Raw genomic sequence first — 13,929 nt, forward strand, 5'->3', positions numbered from 1 at the left:
CGAATGTAAAACGCTTCATGAATTTCCCTTGCCATTTTTTGTGAATGTTTAGCCAAAATTTCAATGTCACTTAACCGAGGGGAACAACCACACCTATCACAATGAATGGCTAGGTGACCCGAAGGTGAAGACCTCAAAGACAGATAATGCTCCCGAGCTCGAACATTAATACATCTGCCCGTCTGCCCAATATACACTTTCCCACATGAAAAGGGTATTTTATAAACGACCCCCACAGCACAAGCTACATATTTGATGCGATGGTTTATTCCACACCCTACACGCTGAAGTCCTGCTCTCTCAATGGACGCACACAAACGGGATAGCTTGGAAGGTGCTGAAAAGACTATGGGAACTCCGTATTTAACAGCCACTTTTTTGATCCTGTGGGAAAAACTGTGCAAATATGGTATTACCACCGGTCGAGAGGCAGGCTTTTGTCTAACATTGTCAAGTATGTTAAGGGGATTCCTGAATAATTTTAGAAGTGACTCCGCTACCCCCACTATGACAAGTTTCGGGAAACCCGCTTTTGTTAACCTATCTACTTGACACAGAAAGCTGTTGAAACTTCTGTGAACACAGGATTTCAATAAAGAAGCTCTCAAACATGATTTTGCAATAGCTCTTTTTACAACTTTTGAGTGCATTGATTCATAGCTAATTCATAGTTGATTCATAATCTCTTTAACACTTTCTTTCTGCTTCCATGGGAGTGATCCTATAACCACAGGCCCGTGCCTACATGCAGCCAGGAAAGGGTTCCGACATACCAAGAGTCCGCGTGCAAGACAGGTACGCACAGAGCATTAGGGCTCGCGCTGTGGTTTTTGGCTTTTTTTAATTTGTTTTTTTTTGTTGTAATGGTATATAATGTTTAGTTTGTGTAAAAAATTCCTCAGATGGCATATGACAGAGAGGATATCCTACATGCTGGATTCTTCTTCTTTTATTTTTCATTTCTTGTTTTCTTTGTGTCTGTGTCCCTCCTTCTACTTGTCCTTGTGTTTGTTTGCGCTGTTTTATTTCTATGTTTACAATGCATCACCGACTAGCCCACCTCCAAACATTACTCCAACTTAAGAGTCTTTAATCTAAACTTCACTGGCCGATCAGCAGCTTCCGTTTCTGCATGTTTTGCCGCATGAAAGTGGTGAACCGGGTACGTGCAGTGGTGATACATAGTCATTAGGGGTAGTTCCAATAGGGCCAACCCGTTTCTTGCCTTTAATTAAAAAAAAAAGACTGGTGCTTTGCGAGAGGCAAGTTTTAGTGTTGACGCATCTATTTTTACGCCACACTGAATCCCTCGGAAGGCTCTGGAGCTTAGATGGTGTTTTCGGCGTATGGTGCATTGGCGTCGATATTGCTTACTGTAAACTTCATGGGCGGTTTTTATGTATACGAGGAATTTTTGTGAGCCGTGCGCTCGGCGTTTTAAAAAAGAATATCCATTTAAAGTGAGCTTTTGATGGAATGCAAAGCAAGAATGTTGTCTGAAGCAGCTACGAACAAAAGCCTTTGCCATTAGTGGCGATTTTCACTTGCAGTTGTGTGCGGCGAAGTTTGCAGTTGCTCTTTTTTTGTGAATACTAATACTTCTTACGTGAAACTGCACTGCTATGGAGTGGAACTGTTACTGAGAAGCTTTTGAATCTAGGCCTTCTGTGTCATTTCTTTTTGTTTTGTTTACACTGTTTTCATTTAAGCTCTTAGGAGCGAAACCTAGTCTTATCTGGGTTTGCCAGTTGTGTTTGCTCACTTTCTGTTGTGTACATTGGAAAAAAAGAAAGGGAGAAATTCCAGCTTGGTCCGGTCCAGTATTGCAGACCGGACCGTACATTAGCCGACTTGTTTTCGATGCATACCGCTGGACCCCCGAAAAAACACCCCACCCCCACCCCTGCTTCCCCGAGCCGCTTTTCTCAAAATGGGGGAAAACCGAAAATGCCCAGATTAGAAAGTCATCCTCGAATAAGATAAACCCTAGCTTCATGGAAAGGAATCTTTATCTTCAGGCTAATTTTGTGCTGACCCAGAACATAGCAAAATTGTCAGAAGTCGACTGTTGACAGTGTTCCATCCAATTGTGCTCACGCTTCTAGGTCGAGATGTATACAGCCTGCCCGAGGTTGTGCCACGATATGTGCTGTCCCAACGGTTTTCTTTCTCAACTTTGGTGTACGAGTATTAAAGAGGCATTCAAGTGCTTTTTGTAGAAGCTTTTTTTGATGGCATATTGTTTGTTGGACTCTGGTCAAGAAAAACGACCAGTTCTAGATGGCGAGATGTCTTAAGAAACTCTCAGCAATAGCAATGCAATGCACGGGCACTATTTTCTCTTTGGGGGGGGATCATCCTCAGGTTCCCACCACCTTCATAAAATTTTACCAACGAAAATAGTCAATTGCTTGGAGATTGCTATTATTGCTCTTTGTAGGTGCATTGCGCAATATATTTTGACAAAAACATAGCATCTTTGGGTGTAGACACGTAATACAGCAATTATTGTTGGAAAAGGCCGTCGGACGGCACCCCGTGTTGTCTGCTCCAACTTGCAGAAAGAGGGGTGTGCCACGATATTTGATGTAGATTTTGAACGGAGAAATCTGCCACCCATGAATGTAATTTCGCGTTTTTTAGGACGCTGACAGCCCGTAGATTGAGTTATCACCATAAATAGACGATCTCAGAATCCACTCGAGTGCCCCTTTAACATTTTGTTAGGTGTAATCTTTTCTAGATTATGCCTGTGGTGTACTGCCAATCGTACGCGTGTGGTAGGAGCTTGTTTGATATCAAATCGCTGGACGTTGTGGCAGCTGTTGAATATATAACTACGTGCATGAAGGTCGGTCTTTCCTGATGCCACCGTGTTCTGGAGATGAAAATGTCACGCCGCTTAGGAGTAGGGTTTGTTTTTGAGTACAATTCAATTTCTCCCCAAACAGGAAAGGGTGGTCCCCATTTTTTGAAGCTCTTTAACGAATAAATTTGAACAGTACAACTCGGTCGTAAGGTCGGTACTCCCAATTTTAAAACATTGTCCTTTCAGTGTTCTTTTATGCCCCAAATGTCGATCGATTGAAACCGTGTTCCTGCTTCGATCGCTAACACTACTAGTATTGTTTTAAGAATGCTCTTATATGTGCACTTTGTAATCGTTTTTTTTTCTCTTTTGTAAGTTGTCATTTTTATAATGCACTAAAATAAATAAACTCTTGTAAAAAAAACGTTGGAAGTGAAATAGCAATTTGGTTGTGTAGATTTGTGCAAATAATTAAGTACAACTTTTTTTCTTGTTTACTTGGAGAAAAAAAGTGCAACTCTGAAACTCTGAACCCTAAAAATGTATGGGGAGGTTCACCATTGTGCCCCGAATTTTACCCTGCACACTTCATAATGTATAGCCTGTCCCAAACGGACCTTCCGCCGCAAAACGAGCCATAAGAATCGGTGCCTACACATTGACACATAGAAAGCTCAAACTTTCACCGATTGTGCACTGAGCAGCTCAGTCTTACCGTGCGAAATTTATGTCATTATATTTATTTACGGATACTGCGGCCCTCCATTGAGAGCCATTGCAGAAGTGGAATCTATGGCAATTATACGAGGAAAATAAATGCGAGCTTTTGAAAAGTGGTTAAGGAAAATTTGTTGCTAAGTGCAGCGGTGAAATGTTCGATGGAAGAAATTACAAGGTATAGTTCTTTTGCTGTAAAAAAATGAGAGCAAAAAACTGGCCAAAGTGCACGTTAGGTGCATTTGCAGACGACCGAGTTGCCGACGCTATTAACTTATGGTGCCATCTTCCAATAGGTGGAACAAGCAGACGACGCACTGCGTTGTCTGCTCGCTGCACCGATCGATAGATGATGTTACAAGTTAAAAGCATTAGAAAGCAACACCTTGCCCGTCTTATCCTCTCCGTGACCATAGTGTTGTGGGAAGAACTAATTTGGGCCACTAACCCAAGTGGTTAAGCTTTGGGCCTGTCAACAGCCCTTCGAAATACAGGGGTCAATCGTGAAAATGAAACAAGTTTTTTCGACCCACAAAAATAAACTAGGCATCGCAGAAAGCCGCAACTCTGTGAGAATATGATGCTAGCGGTGGTGACAAAATGCGAGTTTGAAAACATAACGCTACCTGGATCAAAAGCTGCGCGAGAAAAACAAAATTTTTTTACGAGCTGAGGTCCGCCCAATATTCACGACATTGTAAATGCCTGTCGCACTTACTTAAAAACAAATTGTCATATATTGTTTTTATTGCTGGCAAGATTTTTTTTCACTGTAATTAATGCTAAGGCACCCATGATTTTATTTTTTTGGCTCGATGAATACTAGGCGTAGGTGAACACCAGCTCAGAGAAATGTTTTTTTTTTTTCTCGAGTCCTCTGATCCAGGTAACATCATGTTCTCAAAAAAAGTTTGCATTTTGTCACCACCACTAGCGTCACATTCCCATGGAATCGGTTTTCTGAAATGTGTAGTTTCTTCTTGCGGGCCAAAAAGCCACATTCCACTTTCTCCATTGGACTTTGTAGAATGCAAAAAGGTGCAGACGTCACATTTGCGTGAAGTGTCGTGCAGTGTCCCTATATATTGCTCATAATTTCTTCAACACAATGCCTTGCATGGCAAAGAGTGCAATAAATAGCAGACAAGCGACAATCTTCAAAGTTTCTAGGCTTCAAGGATCTAAAACCTGTTGAAAAAGACAAGGCCCAAATATATGAAGTTTGGCTGAAATTCAAGTTTATCAAAAGGGCTAGCAGGATCTCTGCTGACATGCAGAACTTTGATTTCGTCGTTGTTAGCGGTTACTTTGCCTGTGCCTCCTGTGAAATTAAATAAATAAATTTGCCAAGAGTGTTATTTGAAATAAGGTGGATAACTGGGCCAGTTGGTTGACGTTATACATGATGGGGAAAACAGCTCAGAAAACACGGACTATGAAGAGGAGCACACACGTGGGGCAAACAGGAAGATGTCTGTATGATAGATTACGTGAGCACTCATATTCGCTCGAAGCTACGGTTGGGGGGGCTTTTGCCCGTTCATTGCCAGTGTCGGCCTGACTTTGGCAGAGTCGCCGTTCTGGGAGTGTACAAGGATAGGGTGACAAGAGAAATCATTGAGGCCTTCCACATTCTGTGTCATGGTCATTCCTGTGTAAGTGAACCGTCATTGGCGCTGTCAGCCAAAGAAATTTTCTTCCTGCGGCAAAACATGAGTCACGTAGTGAACGGGTAGTTTATTGACACGCTTCACGGTTGGCGAGAATGGTCCTTTGTTTTTGTGCAATCTTTGAAGGTGCTGTGTATGGTTTTTCAGTCTTTGTTTCCTTTATTAAAATTCTTCAGTTGCGAGTACAGCATTGTCCTGTCGTGTGTGTTCCTCTTCGTAGTCCGTGTTTTCTGAGCTGTTTTCCCCATCATGTATAGTGTTATTTGATCTTTCGCCGCGCTTGTCACAGCATAAGCCCCGAGAAGTTTGCGTGGCGCCCCCTTACGGCGAACAGGGGTAACGTCACGGCGGGGACAGAATTTTCCCCCCCAGACTCGTCCCGCTCGCCCTGTGGAGACTGACAGCGTTAGCTGTCGGCACGCTCGTTTCTATTGAAATACTTTTGTGCGCGTTTTTCATAGGAAGTGTAGATTTTCATATGTGGCTTTATTGAGGTATGGCCTATAGCTGGAGGCAGAACTTCAACCTACATTTCAGGCATGGTTGACAGGGCAGGCAACGCATGTATCGCAGCTGGTACAGTCCAATCTCGGTAATTCGAACTCGAGGGGGCCGAAAATTTGTTAGAATTAAACGAAGTTTGAATTAACGAAAGCTCATTAAATGGAGTACTTATGTGCAACGCTGCGTTGGGCGGCGCATGTGCACTGAGCTAGCACATGAGCGACGAGTTCCAGGACATTTATTTTCACCGATCACAAAGGGAAGTAATCCGTGATGCGTGCCTGTGCGCGGTTCCTCAGTCGTGAATCAACAAAGATTGCTTGGAGCTCGGAGACCAGCTCTAACGCGGTATCTGCATTCTCCTGAAAAGAGAAGTAGCACGCGGTGGTGTCCAGCGCTTCGAGTGCTCTTCGTGATGCTGTGTTTCTCTGCTATTTCCGTCTTGGAAAGTGCGCCTTGGTCAACTTCTTGCAGTATCTTTACCTTCGTCTTGAGGTCCTTTGGTGGACGGTACGTGCCCCGGCTCGTCACGACGCTTGGAATCGAGATAACGTCATTCGCGCGCCCACCAAAAACACGCCGAACCACAGCAATGCGCGAGTGCAAGGCAAGAAATGGAACTGTCACACTCCCGCCGAAAACACGCCGAAGAGCAGCGGGTACCGTCACCGGGCAAGAGCACCGCACCACTCATTGCAGCATTCAAGGTCACCACGTGATCGGTTATCATGGTTATTTGGAACTGGAGACGTTGGAGGCGCTGTTGCAGGAGTTAGTCCGCTCCTGAACGCATGCTCGGCGGCGCGGGATGTTCAAATTAACCGGTGCAGGCGTTTAAGCTCTTGAATTACCGGGCGTTTTCGACCATTGAAATGCATATAGTGTAGTCCGGACCACAGCATCAGTTCGAATAAACCAAAAGTTTGAATTAAGAGTGTTCGAATTAACGAGATTCGACTTATAGGAAAATGGAGAAATAAGGCCACAATTGCAGGAGCATCACTATAGATTTACATCTCACACAATCAATGCTGCTGATGGTCTGAATGAATTGGCAGGTTGTGTATGCTATTTCGTATGTTTTGTTTTTTGTACCTCTGTTTTTGAACAAAAATGTCGAAGCAGAAAAGTTGGACGCTGCCTGACCAACATGCTTAATACAGTCTGGGCCATGGAGAGAGAATCACAAGTGAGACAGCCCAAGTACAGGGGCAATTGAAAGAATCAAGGAACATTTATTTATTTACATTGCTCGCATTGGACCTTTTGCTGGATTCGGATTGTATTTCAATGGACTCCACTAATTGTATCTGTGGACTTGTCTATAACATCTCTCAAGTAATGTACAACAAATGCAGGCCAAGGTGTCTAGCCCGTTATTAGTCCCTTAGGCTCTAAAACTGTGATTTTAGCTAAATCAAATTGTCCTGAAGCTAAAATAAGCTTTTCTCACGCAAACTGTCACCCTTGACAGGTTCCACATTTTCTGCTGCTAGTGCAGCATCTACCACTGGACATCCGTTCGAATGCTTGCTGTTCCTCCCGTTATCCTCTGTTGTCAGAGAGTCCAGCTGTAGGGAGTTTGGAGGCTGAGCAAGCTTTTGGGGACGTGCAGCAGTGTCGTTTTTAATTGGAAATGACAATTCAAACTAAACGGTGTAATTTCCGAATACACAAGGCTGGAATAAAGAATGTCAGGAAAATGTATAAGATACTAGCTGTGCATATTTTGGGCAGATGAATACATCTCGTACAGGCGACTGGGGCAATTTGGCCGTTTTTCCTGCTACCATACAAACTAATTTTCAGTAATTGTGCGTCTTCTAAAAAATAAAACATGCCTGCCTACGTGTACAAACTATACCATTATTTCACCAAGACGCTACAATTATGTAAAACAACTTTGTTCCACAAGCACTTCAAAGGTCTTCAGACCCGATAACCTTTAAAACATCTGCAAACCGGCGCATGCAGAGTGGCACGTGCAGAATCAGTGCCTCGAGCCAATTTGCCGACCGTCCAAAGGCCTTCAATATAAATGCCATTTGAAACGCTGGCAAAGCGGGGTGTAATATTCTCCTAACTCATAAACATGCAAGGAACAGAATTCCAGCGTCTGAAACGCCTACGCCACCGCTTCACCGACTCCTTGCACGATTGCCTTGTGGTGTGTGGATCGACAGGGAGGTTCATCGGCAGAATTGCCTCTGCCGATAGCTTTCGGGATTTGTAACCCAATTATAAAGGTAAAAGTGACAAGCGCGCCTATAAAAGGCACGGAAGCATGTCGGTATCGGCCTATACCCAGCGTCTTGTACATTGGGTAAATGAGGTCCCGCTCCGCGAAGTGCTTGCGGTACGCAACGGCCAAGCCAGAAAACCGGGGCAGGGAAACGAGCCGGATGCGAGATCGTGAAGCCGAGTCCTTCCCTTGACGTCACGGTATACCTCACCCAATCAGGGCGCACCGACCGCAGCGACGCTTCTGTTAGCTCTCGGGGCTAATAGCCTCTGTCACCGATGCTCCGTAACATCCGCAAACATTGTCTTCATATATAGGGTGCTTGAAATGCCGAGGCTCGATCCAGAATGGGCCATAAAAATCGACGCCTGCACGTAGCAATCTAAATTTTTCGTCAAAGGTGTATTTTACAGGTTGGATTTACCTCGTAAAATTACAAGGCATAGCTCCTTTTCTGTGAAAAATATAGGTACAGAAAGCTTGCAAGGGTCATTGGCGGATGGCAACGCAGATGACAGAGTCAAGTGGCGGGGCGCTTTTGGCGCACATATTGACAGATGGCGTTGGGAGCAGTTTCGGAAGGTGTAGCCAACCAGTGAAAGAAAGCATAAGACACGCAGACGAAATCCATTGAGAGTAAAACCGCTTTCGTTATGCAACTGCATTTTTTTTTTTTTTTTTTTACTTAACCTGCAAATTATCTTAAACCAAAGGTAGATAACAAAAAGATTATGTCCCTTTATATAGACCACGGTCATCACGGGCAGTCTCAATATTTTTGAAAAGCAAGCCGGAACAAGGAGGTAGCGCCATCTATCAATACGGGAGCCAAACATGCCCCACCACTCGACTCGGTCATTTGCGCCGCCATCCGCCATTGACCCTGGCAAGTTTTATGGCCCTATTTTTTTACAGAAAGGGAGCTACACCTTGTAATTTTATGAGGTAAAACTCACTAGTGAAATACACCTTCGATGGAAGGTTTAGTGCTACGTGCAGGCAGCGATTTTTATGGCCCATTTTAGATTGAGCTTTGGCATTCCAGGCACCCTATATATCTCATGCAAAGGACTGAGTGATGTTGAAAGATTTTATGGTACCATATAAACAAAGCTCGCACAGAGTCCAACAAGTGAAACTTCTGCCTCCTATTTTTTATAACTTCTGCTTTACTGTAAAAGCACATCGGAATAGGGTTTGCATACACAAGTAATCTTTGCTTTTATTTTCTCGTAAAACATCATATAATTCAGAACTCAAGAAAAGCAAGCTGCAACAAAACTATCAATCAAATACTGCCAAAATTTCCGTCAAGAAAACTCACAAAACTGCATGACAATCGAGGCAAACTAATGGATCGCCACAGGACACCATCTTTTTTTGTTCCGAACAGGTCTGATGTGCACGAAAGAGTACTGCACACCCCAAGTATTCGAGCGTAATTGAGACCGCACACCTGTTGTCACAAAGGTGTTAGCCGGCTTGATCTCGCGCACAGATATGTGCGTGCACGCGCCAGACGTCGTGACTGAATATTGCATGACGTCATGGTCGCAGATCGTAGAACGTTAAGATCACGGTCGATGATTGTACGACATCACGGTCAAAGATCGTGGGACGTTACAACAGTCAAAGACCGTAGGACATTGCAGTCGAAATCGTAGCATGCCATGGTCAAACATTGTAGTACGTCGCTGTCAAGGATCGTAGGATGTCGCAATCGAAGATCGTAAAACGTTCCGACTGTCCAAGTTTGTAGGACGTCACAGTCCAAGATCGTAGTCCGAGGCCAGCTCTTGGACGGCGTTCAGAGCCTCCCTAAAGGCGTCTGGTTCGGTGCCCGCCAGCGTGCACCGGTGAAAGCGCTGCAAATCCAGACTCGAGCCCGCATGCACCACCTCCTGTAGTCCACGAGCCGTGCCGCTGCCACTCTGGACGCACACCAGCGAAGGAACCAGCGCCACTCCTGCGGTAAACAAATTGCAATTTTCGACGCATTCTAAAAAATTTACGGCAGTACATTTGACCATACCCGACGTAATCATCGTACTCAGATTTGGCACTACATTTGGTCATATCTGACGTAATTGTCTCGCGTCAAATTAGGATTCCCTTGAAAAAAGAACTGTTTTTACCACCACTAATAACAAGATGGCAGCCAACGAAGCCCTCGAATACATGGAGACAAATGGAGTCGGCTGCCGGGAACCCCGGGCGCCATTTTCTTACGGAAAATTTCCAGAAATAATCCGTAACTTCTGAAACGGACAACGGCAAGCTCAAAACTTTAGCATCTGGTCCAGACCGCCTGCACTAAATTTAGGTAGAGATTGAGCATTCGGTGATGCGCAGTTTAATTCTTTCAGCGAAAAAAACCTGCAAATTAGTTTTAGAGACCCGGCAGGACACGTCTTTGGGTCGGTAAATCTTGGTGCAATCATTTAGTTCACGGGGTCTCAAACTCATTCGGGTGCAGTGGTCAGATATTCTACCCCCCCCACAAGGTCGAGGGCCAATGTACAGAGGAGAGGGGAAAAAGGGAAGTTATGTTTTAGGGGAAAAAGACACATAGAAGTTGTTTTACAACGAAGCTGTTTGTGGCTAGGGTTTCGTGGATTTTTTGTGTGCAGTGACCATAAACTCTACGCTCGCACCACCATACACGCACACTTTCCCCGTATAAAAGGTTCAAAGTAAATAACCAAAATAAACCGTCGACGAATGCGCGTGCAAGATTCCATTTGTTTTAGACTTTTGCTTTTGAACTGTTACTGCTGCAGACGACCGTGCCGCACACGCACGCCTCCCTTGTATAAAAGATTCAAGGTAAATACCCAAAATAAAGCGTCGACGAACGCGCATGCAAGATGTCGTCTGGTATAGGCTTTTGCTTTAGAACAGTTACCGCTCCAGAGGCCGGCACGTGCAGAGCGGGGAACACCATCCTCTGCATTTTCCTTGATGCCTGGGTAATTTAGCATTAGGCATCAGTGATTAGTAATCGATAGGCACCATTTTCAAGATCAGTAGACCCTCAGGTAGACAATACAGGTTTCTCAGAGATTCGTCGCTGTGCGACCCATGTTGGCCATGTCTACGCTTGCACCACCCTCTCTTTGTCGTTGTTCCAAGCGCTTGCGTGCCTAGTTTCCTTTCGCTCTCCCGGGGTGACGATCCCGTCGCGCGTCTACTTTCCGCTGGGTGGCAGTCTCATCGCGTGTGTCTAGTTTCCTCCAGCTCCTCGGGGCGGATCTGTGTCGTGTGCTAAACAGCTTCGCTGGTCATCCACCTTCAGAGCATGGAACGGCTCATGATTTTTTAGAGCGTCCGTTTCCAGCTTGAGCGCTATCAATGTCATCGTAACCGCACGGTGCATTATGGGAACCATCCCTTAATGACGTCACAAGGGTCCCGCACGTTGCATTATGGGAAACGTACCACGATGCAACACGCTGGTCTCAATCGTGACTCGCGCGTTGCATCATGGGATGTTTCCCATAATGACGTCACACGTGACGTCACGAGGGTCCGCGTGTTGCATTATAGGGAACGTCCCACGATGCAACGCGTGGGTCTCACTTGTGACCCGCACGTTGCATTATGGGACGTTTCCCATAATGACGCCACACGTGACGTCACAAGGGTCCCACGCGTTGCATTCTGGGAAGCGTCCCATGATGCAACATGTGGGTCTCACTCATGACCCGCGCGTTGCACTATGGGACATTTCCTATAATGATGTCACACGTAATGTCACAAGGGTCCCATGCGTTGCATTATGGGAAATGTCCCATGATGCAACACGCGGGTCTCACTCGTAAGCCGCGCATTGCATCATGGGACGTTTTTCATAATGATGTTACACGTGATGTCATGAGGGTCCCCCACATGTTGCATTATGGGAAACGTCCCATGATGCAACACGCGGGTCTCACTCGTAAGCCGCGCGTGGCATCATAAGACGTTTCCCATAATGACGTCACATGTAATGTCATGAGAGTCTTGCGCGTTGCCTAATGGAAAACGTCCGACGCAACACGCGGGTCTCACTCGTGACCTGCGCGTTGCATTGTGGAACATTTCCCATAATGACATCACACGTGACATCACGAGGGTCCCGCGCGTTGCATTATGGGAAACGTCCCATGATGCAACACGCGGGTCTCAATTGGGACCCGCACGTTGCATTATGAAATGTTTCCCATAATGACGCCACACGTGACGTCACGAGGGTCCCACACATTGCATTATGAGAAACGTCCCATGATGCAACACGCGGGTCTCGCTTGTGACCCGCACGTTGCGTTATGGGATGTTTCTCATAATGACATAACACATGATGTCACAAGGGTCCCATGCGTTGCATTATGGGAAACGACCCATGATGCAACACACGGGTCTCACTTGTGACCCGTGCGTTGCATTATGAAACGTTTCCCATAATGACGCCACACGTGACGTCACGAGGGTCCCACACGTTGCATTATGGGAAACCATCCCAAGATACAACACACGGGTCTCACACGTAAGCCGCATGTTGCATCATGGGACGTTTCTCATAATGACATCACATGTGACGTAACGAGGGCCCTGTGCATTGCATTATGGAACTTTTCCCATAATGATGCCACACGTGACGTCACGAGAGTCCCACGCGTTGCATTACGAGAACTTCCCATGATGCAACACGCAGGTCTTGCTCGTGACCCGTGCATTGCATTATGGGATGCTTCCCATAATGACGTCACACGTGACATCACGAGGGTCCCGCGCGTTGCATTATGGGACGTTTTCCATAACGACGTCACATGTGATGTCACAAGCGTTTTGCGCATTGCATTATGGGAAATGTTCCATGACGCAACACGCGGGTCTCACCCGTGACTCGTGCATTGCATCATGGGACCTCCCATAATGACGTCACGTGACGTCATGAGGGTCATGCACGTTGCATTATGGGGAACGTCCCATAATGCAACGTGCGGGTCTAACTCATGACCTGCACGTTGCATCATGGGATGTTTCCCATAATGGTGCCACATGTGACGTCACGAGGGCCACAAGTGATGTCATGAAGGCCCCGCGCATTGCATTATGGGAAACGTCCCATGATGTAACGCACAGGTCTCACTTGTGACCCGCGCCTTGCATTATGGGACATTTCCCATCCATAGTGACGCCGCACATGACGTCACAAGGGCCCCGCACATTGCATTATAAAAACAACTCGTGATGCAATGCGCGGGTCTCACTCGTGACCCGCGCGTTGCATTATGGGATGTTTCCCATCATGACGTCACACGTGACGGCATGAGTGTCCCACACGTTGCATTATGAGATGTTTCCCATAATGACGTCACACGTGACATCACAAGGGTCCCAGATGTTGCATTATGGGACGTTCCCATAATGACGTCACACGTGACATCACAAGGGTCCTGCGCATTACATTATGGGAAACGTCCCATGATGCAACGCGCGGGTCCCACCTGTGACCCGCGCCTTGCATTATGGGACATTTCCCATAGTGACGCCACGCATGGCATCACGAGGGTCCCACGCGTTGCATTATGGGAAACGTCTCAAGATGCAATGCGCAGTTCTCACTCGTGACCCGCGCGTTGCATTATGGGATGTTTCCCATCATGACGTCACACGTGACGTCACGAGGGTCCCGTGCGTTGCATCATGGGACGTTTCCTATAATGATGCCACACAAGACGTCACGAGAGTCCCACGCGTTGCATTATGGGAAACGTCCCATAATGCAATATGCGGGTCTCACCCGTGACCCGCGCCTTGCATTATGGGACGTTTCCTATAGTGACGCCACATATGACGTCACAAGGGTTCCGCGCGTTGCATTATGAAAAACGTCTCATGATGCAATGCGCGGGTCTCACTCGTGACCTGCGCACTGCATTTTGGGGCTTTCCATAATGTCACACGTGACGTCACGAGGGCCCTGCGAGGAGGAGGGGAGGAGG

At 46.2% G+C, this 13,929-nt stretch overlaps 1 protein-coding gene across 4 annotated transcripts in view; it reads right to left on the reverse strand.

Annotated features, from left to right (window-relative positions):
- Positions 1-9,138: 9,138 nt before the first annotated feature.
- Positions 9,139-13,929, reverse strand: part of LOC8043646 (protein misato homolog 1) — a 78,143-nt gene continuing 73,352 nt past the window's right edge. For all 4 annotated transcript variants that reach the window (XM_029992790.4, XM_040220128.3, XM_040220130.2 and 1 more), the window contains one exon: positions 9,139-9,908. In XM_029992790.4, the coding sequence (XP_029848650.3) occupies positions 9,706-9,908 (203 nt within the window). In that variant the 3' untranslated portion in view covers positions 9,139-9,705. The remainder of the gene's footprint in view (positions 9,909-13,929) is intronic.

The sequence above is a fragment of the Ixodes scapularis genome, unplaced genomic scaffold, assembly GCF_016920785.2.
Source record: "Ixodes scapularis isolate PalLabHiFi unplaced genomic scaffold, ASM1692078v2 PGA_scaffold11__112_contigs__length_91849675, whole genome shotgun sequence".
Classification (NCBI taxonomy): Eukaryota; Metazoa; Arthropoda; class Arachnida; order Ixodida; family Ixodidae; genus Ixodes; species Ixodes scapularis.